This window comes from Vigna unguiculata, chromosome 9 (genome assembly GCF_004118075.2).
Source record: "Vigna unguiculata cultivar IT97K-499-35 chromosome 9, ASM411807v1, whole genome shotgun sequence".
In the NCBI taxonomy this organism is placed as follows: domain Eukaryota; kingdom Viridiplantae; phylum Streptophyta; class Magnoliopsida; order Fabales; family Fabaceae; genus Vigna; species Vigna unguiculata.
Window position 1 is genome coordinate 43,624,447 of NC_040287.1, and position 23,262 is coordinate 43,647,708.

At 32.7% G+C, this 23,262-nt stretch overlaps 3 protein-coding genes across 3 annotated transcripts; all 3 read left to right on the forward strand.

The window, feature by feature from the left end:
- Positions 1 to 7,872: 7,872 nt before the first annotated feature.
- On the forward strand, positions 7,873 to 8,960 carry LOC114164372 ((-)-isopiperitenol/(-)-carveol dehydrogenase, mitochondrial-like). Its single transcript, XM_028049021.1, has one exon. The coding sequence runs from the start codon at positions 8,038 to 8,040 to the stop codon at positions 8,833 to 8,835; it is 798 nt and encodes a 265-aa protein (XP_027904822.1). The 5' UTR covers positions 7,873 to 8,037; the 3' UTR covers positions 8,836 to 8,960.
- A 3,567-nt stretch (positions 8,961 to 12,527) lies between these two features.
- On the forward strand, positions 12,528 to 13,532 carry LOC114164690 ((-)-isopiperitenol/(-)-carveol dehydrogenase, mitochondrial-like). The gene has a single exon (XM_028049435.1). It carries the CDS (start codon positions 12,588 to 12,590, stop codon positions 13,383 to 13,385), a length of 798 nt encoding a protein of 265 aa, XP_027905236.1. The 5' UTR covers positions 12,528 to 12,587; the 3' UTR covers positions 13,386 to 13,532.
- A 1,023-nt stretch (positions 13,533 to 14,555) lies between these two features.
- On the forward strand, positions 14,556 to 22,679 carry LOC114163085. The gene is made up of 17 exons (XM_028047163.1): positions 14,556 to 14,838; positions 14,960 to 15,097; positions 15,208 to 15,289; positions 15,493 to 15,569; positions 15,768 to 15,868; positions 16,201 to 16,330; positions 16,564 to 16,680; positions 16,771 to 16,853; positions 17,391 to 17,457; positions 17,672 to 17,750; positions 17,945 to 18,036; positions 18,185 to 18,328; positions 18,417 to 18,448; positions 21,226 to 21,512; positions 21,637 to 21,932; positions 22,018 to 22,158; positions 22,255 to 22,679. Exons 1-17 carry the CDS (start codon positions 14,728 to 14,730, stop codon positions 22,372 to 22,374), a joined length of 2,097 nt encoding a protein of 698 aa, XP_027902964.1. The 5' UTR covers positions 14,556 to 14,727; the 3' UTR covers positions 22,375 to 22,679.
- The last annotated feature ends 583 nt before the right edge of the window (positions 22,680 to 23,262 follow it).

Consider the following 23,262-nt stretch of genomic DNA (forward strand, 5'->3'; position numbering starts at 1 on the left):
ATATCTAATTTAAAAAATTGGCATTCCAAAAATATAATTTATTAGCCATAATAATAATAATTATTTTTTTTTATTATACATAATTGCTATTATTATCATTATTATAAATATAATTGTTTTTATTATTATCATTATTATTATATACTATAATTATTATATATATATATATATATATATATATATATATATATATATTATCAATTTTAACTATAATTATTATTATTATTATTTTCAACTCTAACTATAATTATTATTATTGTTATTATTATCAACTATAATTAATGATCATTATTAGTATCAATTATATGTATTATTATCATTATTATTAACTATAATTATTTATATTATTATATTACTATTATTATTATTATTATTTTATTATTATTATCATTATTAAGAACCATAATTACTGTAATAGTTATTATTATTATTATTATTATTATTATTATTATTATTATTATTATTATTATTATTATTATTATTATTATTATTATTGTTGTTGTTGTTGTTGTTATTGTTGTTGTTTTACTTATTATTTTTAGATACATATTTACTTTTACTTATTATGTTGAATCATGTTTCAATTACTTGACATTTTTATTTGTTTTGTTGTTTATTTATCTGTATATTTGAACAATTATTTCAATTTAAAAAAATAGTTACTAAAATCAGTAAAATAATAAAACTGAAAAATATTTTTTTTTATTTTTAATAAATATTTAAATTTAAAATATAATAATTAAGAGGATAAAATTGAAAAAATAAAAAATGATATCAAAGATGTTTATCTCTTCATATATATAGTTGTATTATTATTATTATTATTATTGTTGTTATTATTATTATTATTATTATTATTATTATTATTATAGTTAGATAAATATTTTACTTTTATTTACTATGATATCATATCTCAATTACTTACACTTTTTATTTGTTTTGTTGTTCATTTTATCTTTATATTTGTGTAATTATTTAAATAAAAAAAGTAGTTATTATTTTAAACACTAACTATTTTACAAATAATTTACTTTAAACCGTTAGCCTAAAAACCTCTTTTGTCTTCAACAGTTATTTTAAAAACTTCTCTTATGTACATATTTTATTTTTCTAATTTTACATTTAACAACTATTTTAAAAATTCATTATATATTCTTTGTTGAACTGAATTGAACCGACTTGAATCAAATTGAACTGGATCGAACCGAACCGAATCACACTGAACTGAACCGAATTGAAACGGACTGAATCAAACCGAACAGAACTGAACCAAACCGAACCGGACTGACCGAACTGAACCAGAGCAGAATGAACCGAACTGCACTAAAACGAACTGAATCGCACTAAATCGAACTGAACAAAATAGAATTGAACTGAACCAAACCTGACTAGACCGAACCAAACAGAATCGCATTAAACTGAAGCAAACCAGACCAGATCAAACCGAACCTTACTGAACCAAACCGAACCAAATCGAACCGCACTAAACTGAACTTAATCGCACCGAATAGAATCGAACCGAACCGCAATGAACCGAACCGAACTGAAACTAACCAAACTGAATTGAACTGAACTTAAATACTTTTTACTTTTGTTGAATTTTAAAACTCCTTCAAAATAAGAGGAGAAAATTTAAGGAAACATTTTACATTTCATAATTATGCAAAAGGAGGGTCGCTTTGTAATGTGCGTACAAAATGTCACACCCAAAAGTTTTTTCACCATCAACACCACAATCGTGAGGTCCCTCTTAAACAATTGAAACATAATGTTTTCCCCAAATTAAATATAGCAAGTGTATAAACAATAATATAAACAAATTGTATACTTTCAATAAAACAACATTGAAAGGACAAACTTAAATTTGTTTGTATTCACCTTTCACGAAAATAACTATCTTGTCAAAGTGGAAAACATAGAGTTTCAAAATTGGTAAAAGCCTAAATATTTAAGAAAAATATTATAAGACGATGAAAAAAAAATTGAAATGGGAGTAGTGAAGCATTGAGTATAAAAAAATGAGAAAAATGCAAAAGACATATAAGAGAAAGATAAAATGTTAATTAGAGTTAAGGTTAAAAAAAAGAGAAACCAATTTGGTGGGTGTGTGAGGTGTTAGAATTGCATTGAAGGTGGTAAGGTGGGATGAAGAGAGAAAGGCAGCATGACCTTATATAGTAGTGACGAGGATGAGAAGCTCACGATCATTGTCTCAATGGTGGTGATTGAATTAAAAAATGGAGTGTGTGCGGTGTTTAGGATAAATGGTCATCGAAGAAAAATGAGAAAATAAAATACATAATTCAATTAGTGAGCAGTTAATCGATAAAAGTTCAATTTTTTTAAAGTAAACGATAAAACAATATTGTTTAATTTTTATTATTTTTTATTGTTTTTTTACTTTAATATTTAATTTTTATTATAAATAGTTTAGTTTTTTTTTATTATTTTAATATAATATAGATAATCATAGTTAAATTTAGGTAGACTACTTTATGTCATCTATAACAATATATAAAGAGGATACCCTCTTTTGTGTCCATATTTCTTTATTCCAATTTTACCCTTAATTATTATTTTAAAAACTAATTATTTTATAAATAGTTTACTTTTAACCGTTAGCCTAATAACCTCTTTTGTCTTCAAGAGTTGTTTTAAAAACTTCTCTTATGTACATTTTTTTTTTAATTTTACATTTAACAATTATTTTAAAAATTCATTATATATTCTTTATTGAATTAAACTGAATCGAACATAATCAAAATTGAACTGAATCGAACCAGACCAGACCTATTTGACAACTAAAATATTTTCACACACATTTAACACCTAAAATATTTTTACACCCATTTGACACCTAAAATATTTTTACAGTCATGTGACACCTAAAATATTTTTACACCCATGTGACAACAAAAATATTTTCACACACATTTGACACTTAAAATATTTTTACACCTATTGGACAATTATAATTTTTTAACATTCATTTGACACCTAAAATATTTTTACATCTATTTGACACATAAAATTTTTTTACACCCATTTGACAATTAAAATATTTTCACACCCATTTGACATCTAAAATATTCTTACACCCATTTGATAACTATTATTTTTTAACACCTATTTGATACCTAAAATTATTTTACACCCATTTGACAACAATAATTCTTGTACACCCATTTGACACCTAATATTTCTACACACATTTGACACATAAAATATTTTGACACCCTTTTAACACCAAAAATATTTTTACATCCATTTGACACCTAAAATTTTTTTAGACCCATCTGACAACTAAAATATTTTCACACCCATTTGACACCCGAAATATATTTACACCCATTTGACAACTATACCCTTTTAGCACCCAATTGACACCTAAAATATTTCTAAAAACATTTGACACTTAAAATATTTTTACATCCATTTGACACCTAAAATATTTTCACCCAATTGACAACTATAATTTTTTAGCACCCATTTGACACTAAAATACTTTTACACACATTTGACACTTAAAATATTTTTACACCAATTTGACACCTAAACTAATTTTACACCCATTTGACACCTAAAATGTTTTTACATCCATTTGACAAATATAATTTTTATACACCCATTTGATAACTAAAATATTTTTACACACATTTGACATTTAAAGTAATTTTACACTCATTTAACACCCACAATATTTTACACGCATTTGACACCTAAAATATTTTTACACGCATTTGACACCTAAAACATTTATACGCCAATTTCTCAACTCTATTTTTTTCTCACCAATTTGACACCTAAAATATTTTTATACCCATTTGATACGTAAATTTTTTTACACCCATTTGACAACTATAAATTTTGTACACTTGTTTGACACCTAAAATTTTATATATCCATTTGACAACTAAAATATTTTCACACACATTTAACACCTAAAATATTTTTATACTCATTTGACACCTGAAATATTTTTATAGCCATTTGACAGCTAAAATGTTTTTACACCCATTTGACAACAAAAATATTTTCACACACATTTGACACTTAAAATATTTTTACACATATTGGACAATTATAATTTTTATACACTTATTTGACACTTAAAATATTTTTGCACCCATTTGACACTTAAAAAATTTTTACACCCATTTAATACCTAAAATATTTTTACACCAATTTGACAACTATTATTTTTTTAGCATCCATTTGATACCTAAAATTATTTTACACTAATTTGAGAACTATAATTTTTGTACACCCATTTGACACCTAAACTATTTCTACACACATTTGACACAAAACATTTTGACACCCTTTTGACACCAAAAATATTTTTATACCCATTTGACACCTAACATTTTTTTAGACCTATTTGACAACACCATAATTATCATAACGGTAAAATTTTAAGATTGTTTTAATCTTAACTTGAATTCAATTTTTAAAATAAAATAACGGTAAACATTTCACTTTTACACATTATATAAAACTTTAATAAATGATATATCTGATCAATTTTAAAATAATTATTTTTTAAATTAATATTTAAAAAATAATAATTAAAGATAATAATTAATTTTTAAAAAAATTTAAAAAATTTAAAATTTTTAAAATAATAATTAAAGATAAAATTGAAATAATAAAGTGTGTAAAAAAAAGTATCTTAGTAAGATTTTAAGCTTTCCTTTTATAACAATATATAAAGAGATTCCTGTTATGAATTAATGATTGTCCATTGAGGTGATACATTTACTCATATGATTCACTGTTGATGGTAAATATAATATTTGTATTAACTAAGTTGATTTATTTCCTTTATGGATCACATATTGTATCTATAAATAAGACTCTTCCTATCAATAATAATACACATACAAAGAGAAGTTGATCCCTATTATCTCATTCTCTATTCTTCCTCTCCTTTGTCTCTCTCTTATTACCTTTATTTTATAATAATTCCCTCTTTTGTGTCCATATTTCATAATACAAAATTTATCCTTTACGATATAATTATTATTACAATTTTTAAAATTAATGGTTATTTTTACTTATTTTCTATAAAACTGTTTATCTTTTTTTCTTTTTTTTTATTCATGAACAATTAATTTTTCTATTCATTTCACTTTATTTTTAATAAATACAATTTTATTTTATATATTAACTTAATAACATCACACTATTATCACCTATTAGCATACAATCATTCATATCTAAAAACTTGTTAAATAACAAATATTTTAGTTTTTACATAATAATAGCTACCAACATAAAACAACTTTTATAGATTTTTAAATGTTTCATAACTCGTGAAATTATTATTATTTTTTTGTGTTTAGAGAATGGATAACAAATAATAATCATGGAGACTCTATTTCATGAGAAGTTGTTTTAATTCACTCTAATAATTTTCTTCCTGTACTTGTAAGACCCTAGAAAATGGCGTTTTAAAAGTGATAGTGGTTTAAAAATAGTGAGACTCGATTATTTTAATATTAAAAGGTTTTAGTATAAATAGAATTGTTATAAACGAGTTTCATTATTTTAAAACACACCATCTCTCTAGAAACCACTTTTCTAGAGTTCTCTGACTTCTCTCTAGAGGTTCTGTCTCTCTGGTCATCTGATTGAAGAACCGAGACCGTAGGATTGATCCTCTCGGCAAGCTCTTCAAATTGGACCGATCAGTTTCTCCGTTCGCGTAAGTTGAGTTTCCGCTCTCTTTTTAGTCTTTTTCTGTTTTTTGTTGCATGCAAGCCCTCTTCCGCTTGCATGCGACGTTTTAATCATCAGTATGAGTCTCTGTTGATCAGTGATCATAACGGTATGTCCTGATCGTTCTTGTGATGTTTCTATGTGTAGATAGAGCATCCTGTGGAGTTAGAGGTGTTGACGTTTTAAGGTGTTGACGTTTATAAAGCTGTCTAAACACGATAACAGGTAAGGGAAGCTAACTGTTTTACTTGAATTTTGTATAGAAATCATTCTGATGACTTTGAATTGCATGATTGATTGTTGTATGAGTGCTTGAACTGTGTAATTGAGTGTATGTTTGGATTGTGCTAGATTTCTTTACGGTTGCATGTGAGAACAGATTGGGAATCTGGTATTTTCGCCTAAGCGAGCAGCTCTCGCCTGAGCGAAAACACCAGAAACTCATCTCCTGATTCTGCGCGAGATCTCGCCTAGGCGAGCCAGTCTCGCTTGAGCGAGAGTCACTCTCGTCTAAGCGAGACAACTTAGCCTGAGCGAGAATTCGCCCAGAGTTTGGGTTGTTCTCTGTTTCGAGCCTCGCTTAGGCGGGAATAACTCGCCTAAGCGAGAGAGCCCTTTTCGCCTGGGCGAGACCTTCTAGCTTGGGCGAGATCCTCTGCAACTGAGTGTTATTTCTCTGTTTCTAATGGATGAAGCTATGTTTAAATGTTAAAATGTGAACTTAGTTATGATATGCATGAATTGTTATGACTGATAATATGTGGAGTGAAATTGCATGAAGTTGGAATATGAGAAGAAGTGGTTAAAGTAGGATTTCAAGGGAAATTCTAAGAGGGATGTTTTAGTGTATGTAAGGACATGAGGACTCCGTATGGGTTGGTATCCTGACGCTCCAATAACCATTAAGGCTCATGTAGAGTGTAATGGATTATGTCGTGAGGAGTAGCAGGAGGTCCTAGTCTGTGGACCCGATTCAGTCACAGACGCGAAGGGGACTTACCTTGGGAGTGGTTGGGTGATAACCCCTTGTGTCCAAACTCTGCAGAGTTTGGAAACCGTCACAGGTGCAAGCCACCCAGAGATCCAATGTCGCTTACATAATCCGGATATCGAGTTTAGAGTAATATATATGCATTGTGTTTGGGGTGGTTTATGTGATTCTGGTGGAAATGAGAAAGATTGCATGATTTCTGTTTATAATTGAACTGTATGATTCATTTAATCAGATTAGCTTACCCTTGCTTTCTGTGTGTCTGTCTCGTGTTGTATGTTTCCTTTTGCAATGATCACCTATTCGGTGGGAGCAGATGTGGTTGCAGTGTCAAAAGCGCTTCTAGAGGATGAAGAGTCACCGTTTAAGTGTTGAGAAGGAGGTTTCCAGTGGGAGCTTTAGCAGTGGTCAGTTTAAGTATAGAGTTTATTAGTTTAGTTTAAGTGTATAAGCGATATATTTTTATAGTCATATCTTTTGTAAGACTATATTAATATATTGTGTACACTGGATTATCTGTTTTGGAACTATGATGAAACTCCCTATTTTGATTAGCTTTAAGCTGCTGAAATTGGGATGTTACAGTACTTATATCATATTTATAATTATATATATATATATATATATATATATATATATATATATATATATATATATATATAAGTAGATATACTTCTCTAATGTCTTTTTTTTTTACTTCTTCAATTTTATATTCTTAATTATTACTTTTAAATTCAAATAATTATTTATAATTTAAAAAATCATTTAATCTTTTTAGTTTAATAACTATTTTTTAAATTTTAAATAATTACACATAATATTATTTACTTATTATAATACTTTTTATTTTAATGACTGAAATTTATTTTATCTATAACTATATATGCATTTTATTTTCCAATTTTGCTATATATCTATAATTAATAATTAGTAATTAAAATTAATATTTAATAATTAATTATTAATAATAAGTAGTTGATACTTAATAAGAATGAATAATTACTGTAATTACTAATTAATAACTAATAATCAGTAATTAATAATAATTAATTAGTAATTAATAATTTACAATTAATAATTAGTAAACTGTTGATTTTAGAGTCTAAAGTAATCTACAGCATAATTATTAACATTTATTTATGAAACTATTGTTGTCCATTTATATTTATTATTGAAACAAAATATAATATTAGAAATGTTCCACCAGTCACACATTTTAATCAGAAAATCAAAGTCAGGGTTGCTAAATTAGGAAGGTGATGCTCCATTATTAATAAATAAGGCAGCGTGACTCAGCAATTTGCCAGCACCACCACTACACAATCATGGAGGAATCTACATCCATCACCACTACCACCGCTCTCAGGTTAAAGAACAAAATAGCCATAGTCACCGGAGGTGCCAGCGGCATCGGCGAAGCCACGGCGAGGCTATTCGCGGAGGAAGGGGCGCGAATGGTGGTCATCGCTGACATCCAAGACAAGCTGGGGAAAGAAGTGGCGGCGTCCATTGGCGGGGAGAGGTGCAGCTACTTTCACTGCGACGTGGCGGAGGAAGATGAAGTCCAAAGCCTGGTACAGTCAACGGTCAAAGCGTACGGTCAACTGGACATAATGTTCAGCAACGCTGGGATCGGTAGTCTCTCCAAACAGACGGTGGTGGAGCTCGATATGTCCCAACTCGACAAGCTGTTCACGGTGAACGTGCGCGGAATGGCGGCGTGCGTGAAGCACGCGGCGCGTGCCATGGTGGAGGGGCGCGTGAGAGGAAGCATAGTGTGCACGGGGAGCGTGGCTGGTTGCTACGGTAGTCCAATCGGGAGTGACTACGTGATGTCGAAGCACGCAGTGTTGGGTTTGATGCGTTCGGCGAGCATGCAGCTTGCGGAACACGGGATAAGGGTGAACTGCGTCTCACCCAATGGGTTGGCGACGCCGTTGACTTGTAAACTGATAGGGATGAACGAAGAGGAGGCGCGTGAAGTTTTCCGGAAATTCGCGAGACTACAGGGAGTGGTGCTGACGCCGAAACATGTGGCCGATGCAGCGCTGTTTCTGGTCTCTGATGACTCCGCCTTTGTGACCGGCCTTGATCTTATGGTAGACGGTGGCTATTCGCTGTGACGCCCATATATGCATTCATTCATTTTGCATATATTCCCATTCAATAACAAAATATCACTATCAGACCCGTGTGTAATGACTAACAAATATTCATATCATATTTTTTTAATTATATATTGTATAGACTATATAATCTTTGATGAAAAAAATAAGTATAAAAATGCTAAAAGAAATGCAATATATTTTGGCAACTTCTTCTTGAACCTCCATATTTTTTTTCCTTTGCCCCATTTAAGAAAAACCCTGTTTCACCCTTTCTAAATTTTGCAGTCCGATAAATAAAATGTGATTTCTGATTTGTGTAAGTTAATAGTTAAAATTATTTATAGATTATCTGGTAATTTTTTTATATGTAAAAAAAGATTTTTAGATTACACAATCTGAAAATTATAAATAACTTTTAAGTTGTGTAATCTGAAAGCTATTTTTTTTTATTTCTCTCTAATTTTTTAAAGTCCTTTTAGCTGTACAATTCAAATATAATTACTTTCAAATTACAGAATTTCGAAAAAATAAAATGGAAATTCCTTTATATGGATTTACGGAAAAAGTGACATGAAGGTGCAGAAAGAAGCTGATTTGTTTTGTGGCTGTGGGTTAAGGCCGAAAGCCCAGGAAGCGTAACAGGCCTTGTGCGGTAGGGTCAGTCAAAGAACCAAAAAGCCCATCACTTTTGTTTTTAATTTTTGATATATAAAAATTAGAATAAAGAAGAAAGTTTTTATGAGTTTTTCTTCAACAAGAGCGTTTTAAAAGATCTCTTCGTGACTTCTTTCATTTTATTCTTTTCATCTTTGTTTCTAAACTTGAATTTAAATGTTTTTTTTTAAATAATTTATCTATAGTTACAAATATTATATTGAATCATAATATAAAGTATTTATAATAAATATAAATATGCTTTATACATTAAAAGGAATTTATATCAATTAATTTATACGCTAAAAATTATTTATTGTTATTATTTTTATAAAAAATAAAATTATGTCATATTCATTACACAAGTAAAAATACCATTTATTCATAAGTTTTTATTGATAAATTATATGATTACAAGAGTTGAGATGTGCATGGATTTTGGTTAATCTGACAACTTGATTAACTCGAGAAGAAAAAAGAGATCAAGTAGCTTAATGTTTATCATAAACATTATATATAATTAAATAATGTCGCTAACCTCCCATTTTTATTTATAAAAAGATATTATTTTAATTTAAAAACTTCAAATTCTATCATTTTTATTCAAATCTTAGTTATATCAAAATAAATTTTATTTTAAAAAAATTTACGAGGATTAAATCTCAATTGTTAGAAATATAAAAAATGTGAATATTTATTTAAAAATTAGAAGACATAATTGTCACTTTATTAAAATTATAATTATAAGAGGACAAATATCTATTTTAAAATTACAAAAGGTATGAATATCATCTACACCACAGAAAAGTAAGTATAATTTTCCCTACAATTAATAATTTGCAAAAAAAGAAAAAACCATCCACTTTTAGTACCGATTAATTTAAACTCTATAGTTTGAATAATAACTTCCTCTAAAATTAACGTGAAATCATAAAAATAAAAATAAAATTATTCACTACCATTAGAGTGATTCGCAGGAGTAAAAGAAACAACTACTTTTCTGAGATACAGAGTGTTGTCTGATAAACGAAGACATCTAAAATTTCAATTATTTGACATGTCGTGCACTGGTATTGATTTTTATTATGGTTTGTCTTTTGCCTGTCATAATAATCATGCACTCAATGCAGTTGTCTTTGTCAAGAGTGATGGGTTGCTATAAACTATGGTAAAAAAAATAATATACGAAAAAAACCTTACATAGGAGAATACCTTAAAGGAACAGATCCAAAATGAAAAAAAAAAATGAAAACTTTAATATCTCTATACCAACTCTGCAATCCAGCAACTCAACATTTTAAAATCAAAGTCTTCTTTGAAGTTATTTCTTTTTTATAAATTAGTACTAAAAAGAAATTTAAGAATATTTTTAAAAATAAATTTTTGAGATTTTTTTTAAAGGCCTACAACATAGATGTTACCTAATTGGATCTTGAACCATGCCAACAACATCGAGAATTAATAATTAAGGCTTAAATACTTTTTGGTCCTCATTTTCGTAATGTTTGTTGCGATGGTCCTTATTTTTATATAATGTTTAAAATGGTCCTCATTTTTATTGAATGTTTAGAATGATCTTCATTTTCGCAGTTCGTGTTTTATTTGGTCATTTTCTGTAATGCCGTTTAAATCATTAAGGGAACATTGTACAGGTGGCACAATTTGTATTAGGGTGTGTTACGTGTACTGTGACTAATTAACGTTAATTTTTCAATTTATGAGAAATTTTGCAATTAGAGAAATTTCTTTATCTTCGTCTTTCTTGAGTTCAGATTTGCAGAGGAAACAACTAATACTTGTCATTTCATCATTGGATTACAGTTGCACTCTTCATTTCAATTTTCTAGTTAATCATCATCAACGAGGTAAGTGGGTTCAGGGTTTTCTGGGTTGTGTTTGCTCCTAGGTTAGGGTTTTCGTAATTCTATTTTTGGGTTTGTTTTTCTTTCGTTGTGATGTTGTGCATGGTTTCTAAATTAATTCCATGATTTTGTGTAGTTTGTGTCTGTAGGTGGGGTTCAGTGGGGTATTATTTTAGTTGGTTTGTTTGTCCGTTGTCGATGTTGGTGTAATGGTTCCCATTATTTTATTTGTAATTGATTGTAGGAGTGGTCCCCCATTGCGTTAAAGTAGGCTTAATAATACATCTTTTTTATGTGTTTAATTTACTTTAGGACACTGAGTGATGATAGGTTCAATGTTATTGTCCACCACGGTGGTGAAGTAGAGGCCCATGAAGAGGCTGCTGAAGTAGAGATTGGGGATGCCAGTGGTCTGAATAGTGATGTTGAAGTGGGAGGTGAAATTGAGGTGGAAACTAATACACTACACGTAATACACGTAATACAACCACCTGTACAGTACACGTAATACACCCTAATACAAATCGTGCCACATGTATAATGCTCCGTTAATGATTTAAACGGCGTTACAGAAAATGACCAAATAAAATACGAATTGCGAAGATGAGGACCATTCTAAACATTCGGTAAAAATGAGGACCATTTTAAACATTATGTGAAATTGAGGACCATTCGCAACAAACACTACAAGAATGAGAAGGACCAAAAAAGTATTTAAGCCGATAATTAGTAACTAATAATTAACGATTAAAAATTGATAATTAAAAATTATTAATTATTAATTAATAATAAACAATCAACAATTAATAATTAATAATTAACAATTAATAACTAATAATTAACAATTAATAATAATATTTACATCTAAATTTATACTACATTCATTATCAAGATAAAAATAAAATAATAATCACCTAATTTTATTTATTAAAACTTTTTTTTTAATTTATTATATTTATTATATATCATACACAAACATTTATTTCAAATTTATTCAAATCACGTCATTTTTTTCTTTTTTTAATGCAAACAACGTCCATTTTCACCTCCTTTAATTTTAAAATCCTCGTGTCCAAAATTCATTTCAAATAAAAACCAAATCCATTTTCAAATAGGAAAAAAAGTAAAGTGTTGATTTTAGACTCTAAGCATCATTATTAACATTTATTTATGGCGCTAGGAAGATGATCCTTCACTATAAAAAACGCAGCATCAGTGAACCATTTGCGAGCACCACCACTAAACAATCATATGATGGCGGAATCAACATCCATCACCACTCTCAGGTTAAAGAACAAAATAGCCATAGTTACCGGAGGTGCCAGCGGTATCGGCGAAGCCACGGCGAGACTATTCGCGGAGGAAGGGGCGCGAATGGTGGTCATCGCTGACGTCCAAGACAAGCTGGGGAAAGAAGTGGCGGCGTCCATTGGCGGGGAGAGGTGCAGCTACTTTCACTGCGACGTGGCGGAGGAAGATGAAGTCCAAAGCCTGGTACAGTCAACGGTCAAAGCGTACGGTCAACTGGACATAATGTTCAGCAACGCTGGGATCGGTAGTCTCTCCAAACAGAGGGTGGCGGAGCTCGACATGTCCCAACTCGACAAGCTGTTCACGGTGAACGTGCGCGGAATGGCGGCGTGCGTGAAGCACGCGGCGCGTGCCATGGTGGAGGGGCGCGTGAGAGGAAGCATAGTGTGCTCGGGGAGCGTGGTTGGCAGCCACGGTAGTCCAACTGGGAGTGACTACGTGATGTCGAAGCACGCAGTGTTGGGTTTGATGCGTTCGGCAAGCATGCAGCTTGCGGAACACGGGATAAGGGTGAACTGCGTCTCACCCAATGGGTTGGCAACGCCGTTGACTTGTAAACTGATAGGGGTGAATGAAGAGGAGGCGCGTGAAGTTTTCCGGAATTACGCGAGACTGAAGGGAGTGGTGCTGACGCCCAAAGAGGTGGCCAATGCGGTGCTGTTTCTGGTCTCTGATGACTCTGCTTTCGTCACCGGCCTTGATCTTGTGGTAGACGGTGGCTTTTCTCCCGGCCATTGATTTTTCTTCATATGCATTTTGCATACATTCCATTTGAATAACAAAATATCACCTGTGATAAATTATAGATCGATCCTCTTTTTGATGAGTTTGGATTCAAAAACTCTATCAGTAAAATTTTGGTGTAATAATCAAGTTGTCATCTCAGTTAGCAAAAACAAATGAAAATGATATTTTAATTTATTTTTTTATCTATTTTTAATTTATTATTTTAATCGGTATAAGAATTTTATTTTTTTATTTTTTCAATGATGTGATGCGATAATTTAGTGATGATTAAAATAATAAGTTAAAAAAAATGAATTAAAATATTATTATCCAATAAAACATACCGATTAAGTAAAGTGGAAGTGGATGCGAGTATTTTCTTATGGTCTGTGCTATATATAGAACAATGATTTGTGTATATTTACATATATAATGAATGAAAGTGACAGATTTATAAGATATAAATAAGAGAGATAAAAATAAAAAATAAATTTTGAGTAGGTATAAATAAAATAAAAATGTATGATTATCATATTAGGAATCCTGATAAGAGCCAAAAGTTTGATCGCAAGGTGGTAAGGTTGAACTCCAAATTGACAAAAATGGAATCAGAAGAAACAGTAATCATTATGGATTTCATTTTGACATATGATCATGAATCACTTGACTGTTTGGTGAAAATGAATATTTTGTTTTTAAAAAATAGTTATGGTCCTTCGAGAAAGAATGTTTTTGGCACTGCATTTAAAGGAATGTCTGGCGTACCCGTGAAATATTTGAATGAGTACATTCAGGTTTGTCCAAGTCCTGTCCACTAAAAATGCTGAAGCTGAAAACAATTAAAATTTAAAACCCTCATAAAGTGTGTCTGCTTGTGACAATAATCCAACGTCAAAATTGTCAAAAAAGTTAAAAAAGACTGCAAAACACATATTAAATGCCAATTTTACTTTTATTAGAAGCTAGAAACTTAAAAGGCCATGAATTGAATAGTTGTTGAATATGTAGTAGGTAGAAAAGTGTAAAAGGGTGGTATAATGTATATCCCTAAACACATGGGACAATGACATGGTGGAAGCGTAGTTGTAGAGTTGTAGTTAGTGTTAGTAGTTCACAAATACTCAACAAACAATCCCAAGGGACCCAATGTTCTAGCGCCACGCTGTTAAAGACATCGAACAACAGCATAAGCATATTCCCAGTTTCCTAAGTTTTTTTGCGCTCGCATCTTAGGGAGAAACAAAACAAGTCAAAACTCTCAGCAACAATCGAGCTTTGGAGTGAAACCTTTTTGTTTTGTCCAAACACTCCGTAGTAGTTTGACGGAGAATACTATTACTGCGCCTAAAATCGAATGGCTGATCCACAACCGTTGCTGCTCAACGATTCGGAGCCAACTCAATTCCAGAACGCCAGACCCACCCGAATCGCTTCCCTCGACGTCTTTCGCGGCCTCTCTGTTTTTGTATCCGATTCTTTCACTCTTTCTTTCTTTCTTTCTTTGCGTTTCGAGCAAATTAACAAGCAAAGGTCTCATTTTTTTTCTTCTGGGAATTGAAAAAGGCTTTCCCTTTGTTGAATTTCAGCTTATGATAGTGGTGGATTACGGGGGTTCCATCTTCCCCATCATTGCTCATGCCCCCTGGAATGGAATTCACTTGGCTGATCTCGTCATGCCATTTTTTCTCTTCATTGCTGGAATTTCTCTTGCACTCGTTTATAAGGTGCCTATTGCGATGCCACTCCTCTTCGCATTACGTTTTCTGCTTTTCACTCCTTCTATCAATCCAATTAATTAAAGCCCTCTTTTTTTTCTTTCCCCGCAATACGTCAGAGAAGGCCGCAGAGAACACAAGCTACATGCAAAGCTTTCGCCAGAGCAGTCAAACTATTTGTTCTCGGTGTTGTTCTTCAAGGTAATATCTTCTCACTCACTCTTTTTTGTGTCCACGCACGCTGCCATGAAACCGTATTTTTCATTAAAATTGTTGCATGTTATGTCTGCATAAGACTGTGTTGATGGACTTCAACTACGTTCACCTAATTTTGCTGTACTGGGCAACTGTTTTTTCTGCCGTTCTAGTTTCTTCACCTAATAAACAATGTATATTCATTTCAGGAGGCTATTTTCACGGTATAACTTCCTTGACTTTTGGTGTTGACATTGAAAGAATTCGGTGGTTGGGAATTTTACAGGTAAATGCATCCATAAAACGATCTCTTGTGAGTTGTTGACTACTTTTCATACTAAAAGTTGATAGTGCAAAGAAATGTATCTGATGTAGTAGTGATATATGACTATACCTTATCAGTAATGGTTGATATCGGTATTTTTTGTTAATGTATATTATTTGAGGAAGCTAACGAATTTGATATGGCGATCTATGAATCCAGAGGATATCTATTGGATACATTGTTGCAGCTTTAATCGAGATCTGGCTTCCACCTCCGCGATGGAAAGAAATAAATTTCGTCAAAAATTACTACTGGCAATGGTAAGGTTTTCGTGTCAGAACTATTAAATTTGAGGGCCCTAATATGTCGATATCTGATTGCCCTGTTAATCAAGATTGTCTCTAAATCAAAAACCATCCTTAATAAGTATAATTTTAGTCACCTACTGCTGCAATATGATGTTTAAAAGTAAAACTTAACAACCGGGCACTATCCAAATTTAAAAGTCTCAACCCACAGATTTTAGTAGAAAATCAAATGGCAGGATTAGTCCATTTCGCATTGAATGAAGTTGGCAAGTTATATTCATCTAGTATTACATCCAGTATATTCGTACTCATTTTCTCATCATTGTACAAATATTTTTATGCAGGTTTGTTGTTGTAATATTGCTGGCGCTTTACTCAGGATTACTGTATGGTCTATATGTTCCAGATTGGCAGTTTGATGTATCAGCCTCGTCCTCTTCGCTGCCTCCTATTGGTGGTGGTGATATTTACACGGTGAGTAGACTCAGCACCCTTCACTTCTCACTTTCCTATCCTTTTTGTTTTGAATTTGATTTCATGAATTCCTATCAACTTTTACTGGTTAGATAGCTGTCCTGTGCTTATTAATTCTCAAAAAATCTCACCTGCTTATTCATGTTTAAAATTCATTTGTATGAGAGTATACTGGTGGTGGAATTCAAAATATGAATTTTACGATGCTTACAAGGTTCTCAACCCAATGTCAGGTCAATTGTTCAGTGAGAGGCGATCTTGGACCTGCGTGTAATTCTGCTGGAATGATTGATCGCTACATACTTGGTCTAGGCCATCTGTATAGAAAACCAGTTTACAGAAACCTTAGGGTATCTTATTGTTGATTCCATATCTTTGTTCGAGGCTTTACAGCAGCATAACGTGACATGTTAATTCCTTGTTGATGATTTAACTTCCAGGAGTGCAATATGTCTAAGGGTCAAGTTTCAGATAGTTCACCTTCATGGTGTCATGCTCCTTTTGACCCCGAAGGCATTTTAAGGTGATAAGTATAAACTGCTAATATTTCCCTGTGAGTCCATCAGTTAAAGTTCTCCTACGTAGAGTTGCCTTTTTATCTTGTGAAGTTCGGAGACAATTATGCTCTGTGCAACTGGAAGCTTCTTTTTCAGATTAAAATGATCGCCTTTCTAATTTGTTGTGATATCATGGAATTACAATCATAACTAATGCTAACAAGATCCGAGAGTAAAATTGTTCTAATTCTAAATCAAACCTAGTTGATTTTTCTTTTAGTTCCAGTGGGACAGAGGTATTATCCATTATGTATCATGGTTTTATCTATGAAAGACACCTCGGCAAATTAAGAAAGTAGAACATATATAAATTGTAGATGTTTATAATCTACATATTTATTCCGGGTTCTCACGTTCTTCACAGATTTTTTACTGATAGTCTGGCAAGAAAATGTTCATTGAACAGCAAATTGTATACATAGGTGGTAGGTTTTGTGTTATTTCGAGTTACATTGACTGGTAATGATTGATGATAGTCTATAATTATCTTCACTTGTTCACAGCTCCATAACAGCAGCAGTTTCATGCATAATTGGACTTCAATATGGTCACGTTCTTGCCCACCTACAGGTGAGATCAGTATCAAATTTCCAAACCTCAATAGCCTGTAAAATTTAGTATTTTCAAGATAAGAGTTCTTAAAAAGTTAACTATGATCTGAGAGTGCACGTCCCTTTGTAGATTGTTTTAGGCATTGAATCATCTACACATAAGTACTGTAAATTGTGGCTTTGGTAGTGCTTAGTCAACTAACCTTTTCCTTTTATCTGTGCTTGTCCTGTAGGACCACAAAGAGCGCCTATACAACTGGATGTGTTTTTCCCTTTCACTTTTGGCTCTTGGATTGTTCCTGGCCTTAACAGGTCCGTGCTGTAAACACTGTGTGGGAATCTTCTGTTCGTGGAACGCACACTAGAACTTATTTACTAATAATAAATCGCGCATTCTCTCTTCATAATCATATTTCTTCTGGTTTTTATCAAATCAACTTCTTTCTATGTTCGTTGATGCCATATAACACTGATCTTTCTCTTACCCCTTTATCTTTTGTTTTCAGGAATTCCAATAAATAAAGCTCTGTACACCGTCAGTTATATGCTACTAACTTCTGCAGCTTCTGGTCTCACATTCATTGCTTTATATTACCTGGTGAGTACCAGAGAAAACTATACAGATAGATAGAAAGAGAGAGAGACAATTCCTGTTTTATTCATTGGGTACTGTGTTAGCATGCAGATTAAACCCATGATCTCTGCAATTTTTCAAACTTTTGACCACTCAACTTTTCCTTCTGTAGGTAGATGTTCATGGCCACAGGCGTTTGACAGCGGTGTTGGAGTGGATGGGAAAACACTCTTTGAGTATATTTGTCATCGTATCTTCAAACTTGGCCGTGATTGCTATTCAAGGATTTTATTGGAGTAAACCCGAAAACAACATTGTAAGATACCTTTGCATGCTGCTGTTTTATGCCAGAAAATGTTCTCTCCCCCCATCCAAAATTTGACTATTACTTTTACACCTTGCAGATAAACTGGATTGTGACACGTTTCGACCGCACATAACGTCCTTGTAATTGAACTGGTGTTAGATTTTGATGCCTTGCCTCACATGGTGTACATATTGAAATCAAAGTAAAACCAGGAAAAGAAGGAAGAAACAAACAATGCAAAGCAACACCATTGCATTGCAGTATAAGGTTGTTTGAAGATGGGGTCGTATAGGTAGTTTGGAATTTTGCACGACATCAACTGTATATTTTCCTAAAGAACTACCATGTAGTATGCTGTCCGAAAAGTAATAATGAATATCTCTTTCAATCCCTTCATGTGTTCAAAAGTAAAGAGCACACCTTAATCAACTTCTCGTGACCGGTTGCTTCAACAAAGTGACAAGGACCATACCTTAATTCTGAACATTCTTTCTATTTTGTTGATTCAATAACTTATATTTTTTTTTTTAAAATGTGAAGTCATATTTTCTAATGCATAAAAGGTTATGAACAACTATGTTTAGCATCAATCGACCAACTCCCTTGAGCAACTTTCATTAAAGATGTCACGTTTCTGCCATCAAACCTTTTTTTTTTTACAGAGACTGTTTGCATTGCATGTTGATGATTAGATAAACTTTATTTTTGGAAGAAAAATATTAAATAAAATTTTTATAAGCTAAACTTAGCTTATATATAAACTAAAAGAAAGTTAAAAAAATTACAAAAGAAACTTCTATAAGTTATTGTGTATATAAACTAGTTTTAATTTGTAGGAATGCTTATTTTTTTTTTCTATTTATATTTTTCTCATGTATAAATCTTTATGGAAAGACTTAACATTCCCAAAATATACATAAGAGCATCTAAGATGCAAAAGTCTAAAAGAAAAACTTACAAGTTTCGTTTGCTTTTATTTACACAGCTAGCATGACACTCTTACAAGTTTCGTTTTAAGAACGAATGTTGTAAATATTTACATTTTTATAATTTGTTATTTGCATTTCAAAATTTAATTTTAAAGAATAATTACTACTTAAAAATTTAATTTGATCAATAATTTCTTTATCGTCATGACATGATACATCAACTTCTTCCAATGATTTTTTTATAAAACATAATTATTAAATCTAATACGATTTTAATATTTATTCGTTAGATGCTCTTCTTAGATACTTCTCTTTGCTTCTTTGTTGTACCAATGTCTCATATGGACGAAGAAATATTTGCAGGCGAATTTGCTTCATTTATACATAAATCAATTATGACATTCTTATAAACTCTATTTTTTATATATGCCATTATAATTAATTATGAATGCTTTTCTTAATAATTATAATTATTATTTAAAAATATAATAATAAATGAAAAGATTTAACTTTTTAATTTAAATTGTTTTGTTCCTTGGCATCCACAGAGAAGTGATTGGATGGAGAATGGCATGCAGGTCTATTGTGTGCCAGCTAATGTCACATGAAGTGATCCTTGTTGGACTCTTTTTGTCCATTCCTCACTCATAATATAATATAATATTCTTTCACTTTTCTTTCCCACACCAGAGAATGTCTCTACTTCTTCCCCTGCGATAATCATTTTCAAAACAAACTTACTCTCTACTCTTTTCATTATTATTCTCCATGCATCATTAATCTATACCATTAAATAACAATCACTTTTATTATTTTAACGTAAAGTAAATAAATGCGATAAAATTAGATAGTTAATGTGCAATTCCCTCTAATCAACACAAAACCTTGTTTCTTATCATCTTTAACACCTTTTGGTGTGAAGTACAACCACACATCGCTTGCTTTAGTTTCAAACTTTGGTAAAAGGTAAATATAGTTTCGGGTGGATAAAAAAAGTTCAATATAAATGAGGGAAAAAAGTTATCTTCACACACGTGACGATAAAATATCACTTTTAATTTCTAACAATCTATCATGTATATATACTCCTCTATTACCTTTAATTTAATAAACAATACCATCATTCAAAAATGTTGGTATACACTAAAAACATAAATAAATTTATTGAAGTGTAACTTGGTTGGGTGAAAATAATGCATGAATGATTTCAGCATATAGACTCTGAAAGTACATAGACAGGAACAATTTAATTTTGTTAAACAGGGACCACTGTAAGAAAAGCAGATTTAAAGTTAATTTTTTTTAACGAGTAATGAAAATTAAAAATACGGATGATTATGAAGTATACTGTAATGATGAAGTTTTAAAATAATTATGTAATGATGCGGTGTGGTGAAAATATATGTGAAGCAATGCTCTGAATTAATTCTGAGTTTGTGAAGTAACAGGTAGTAATATTTATTGGAAAAATAGTATTTGAGTAAATTGCAGCATAATGATGTGTTTGCGAAATGTAAAAAGATGAATGAGGTTGATTAAGGGTGGTGGGTGGGGATGATTGGTTGTGAAAGCAGTTGTTGTGTACGTTGTGAGAGGGACCACAGTGGAAAGCAGAAGAAATGATGAGGAAGATTTTGGTGAATAACGGACGGAAAAATTGAAATTGGAATTGCGTGAATAAAAAAAAAAGAAAAAAATGAGAGAGATGACCGTTGTTGCATTGCATGCCAGGCTGACAGAAGAAGATGAGATGAGGCCTACCTCTGTGCTGTGGCTACCCATTAGATGATTAGAGCTCACATGCTTCTGCTCTGCACCCTGTCCCACACAACAATCCTCTCTTTTCTTCTTCTTCTTCTATTTATTACAATATACCCAACCTACCCCTCTCTCTTATCCTTATAACCCACCAACCCAATCTTACCCTCACTCTTCTCCTTCTTCACCATAACATAGTTCTTCACTTCTTTCTTTCACCCACACAATGTCCAAGGAACTCACCGAAGAGGGTCAACAAAGGAAGGACTACGTCGACCCTCCACCAGCCCCTCTCATCGACCTCGCCGAGATTAAGCTCTGGTCCTTCTACAGAGCCCTCATCGCCGAGTTCATCGCCACCCTCCTCTTCCTCTATGTCACCGTCGCCACCGTCATCGGTCACAAGAAACAGACCGGTCCTTGCGACGGCGTTGGTCTTCTCGGCATAGCCTGGGCCTTCGGTGGCATGATCTTCGTTCTCGTCTACTGCACCGCTGGCATTTCTGGTAAACATCTAACCCTACTACCCTTACCCTAACTAAACCTAACCCAACCCAACCCACCCACCGCTTGCGTTTCTTTTTTTTTTCTTCTTCTACGCTCTCTGACTTCTTATGAACGCAAACACAGGTGGACACATAAACCCAGCGGTGACCTTTGGCCTATTCCTGGCGCGCAAGGTCTCGCTGATCCGTGCGGTTCTCTACATTGTAGCACAGTGCCTTGGTGCCATCAGCGGCGTCGGCTTGGTGAAGGCCTTCATGAAGCACCCCTACAACTCCCTCGGCGGCGGTGCCAACTCCGTCAGCCCTGGCTACTCCGAAGGCACTGCTCTCGGTGCGGAGATTATCGGTACCTTTGTGCTTGTCTACACCGTTTTCGCTGCCACCGACCCCAAGAGAAGCGCGCGTGACTCTCACATCCCCGTATGTTCCCCTTCTTTTCTCGTTCCACACCCGCGGACCATGGGTCTATGTTGCATTTTTAGTAATAGATGAATGTGTTGTGCAGGTGTTGGCTCCATTGCCTATTGGGTTCGCCGTTTTCATGGTTCACCTGGCTACCATACCCATTACCGGTACCGGGATTAACCCTGCCAGGAGCTTCGGAGCTGCTGTCATCTACAACAATGGCAAAGTTTGGGATGACCATGTGAGAATCTAGCCCCACGTAGATGCATGGTTGTGGTGTTTATAATTTTTAACTGATAATGTTAATAATAATAATGTGTGGTGTGTTTGGTTGCAGTGGATCTTTTGGGTTGGACCATTCGTGGGAGCGTTGGCGGCGGCGGCATACCACCAGTACATACTGAGAGCAGCGGCTATCAAGGCGTTGGGGTCCTTCCGGAGCAACCCTACGAACTAGTTGTTGACGGAGAAGAGAGATAGTGTAGAGGAAGGAACTTTAATTCGTGTTTGCATTCATGATTTGTTATTCGCTTGATGTGTGTGTATGTGATGATGACCCATTCGTCTTTTCCTCTGTAATTTACTATTTATTTATTTTTATTATTGTTACCATTTCTTTGGTTTGTTTGTATGAGATGAGATCATATTATGACCGTTATTTAATTTTAAATTTGTATTTCTTTACCCGTCATGCATGGCATGGGATGAGTAGTGAAGTCCCTCCTCGTCTTTTTCGACATAAATTTGTTGTTCCTTTTTTTACCTCCTGCGTGTCTGTTCCTATCTCAAAACCAGAAACTTAAATTATGTTTAGTAATGTAATGTGAGTTCAAGCGGATCGCATCCAACGAGTTTTTCAGCACCCATTTTTTATAGTAAAGGAATGAAAAATAAAGTAATGAAATTATCATATATATAATAAATGCACCTCACACTGAATTGTCAACATTTTATCCAATTTTTGTTCTATATTGAATAACATAATGGAGTTTTGTGAAATTTCAAAGTTTCCATCAAAACGAAACGATCTGTAAAGTTAAAGTGTAGGGCAGAAGAGTGAGATGGCACGCACTTTGATATTAGGGTATGGTAATGGTAGAGATGGGTACACATGGAAAGTGTTCACAGCTTTTGAAAGAGAAAGACGAAGAAGCATGGAAGAAAGTAGAGTGAAGGAAGGAAAGGTTTCGAGGAATCTAAATACCAAAAACACCTTCTCTTCCCACATACATCACAAGGTCTCGCACCAACAAAAAGGGGTAAAGTAAAACTCAAATGATTGCCAATAATAAATATCTAGTGCATTATTAATACAGTTCCAAACTTATTTAACTAAAAATCCCTT

What these genes read in the sequence shown, in the direction of transcription:
- LOC114164372 (XM_028049021.1), top strand. Translation starts at nt 8,038, where the DNA reads ATGGAGGAATCTACATCCATCACCACTACCACCGCTCTCAGGTTAAAG.
- LOC114164690 (XM_028049435.1), top strand. Translation starts at nt 12,588, where the DNA reads ATGATGGCGGAATCAACATCCATCACCACTCTCAGGTTAAAGAACAAA.
- LOC114163085 (XM_028047163.1), top strand. Translation starts at nt 14,728, where the DNA reads ATGGCTGATCCACAACCGTTGCTGCTCAACGATTCGGAGCCAACTCAA. An exon ending in CTCTTGCACTCGTTTATAAG is followed by an intron (nt 15,098 to 15,207) that starts GTGCCTATTGCG and finishes GCAATACGTCAG; the next exon opens with AGAAGGCCGCAGAGAACACA. An exon ending in GCAAAGTTTGGGATGACCAT is followed by an intron (nt 22,159 to 22,254) that starts GTGAGAATCTAG and finishes GTTTGGTTGCAG; the next exon opens with TGGATCTTTTGGGTTGGACC.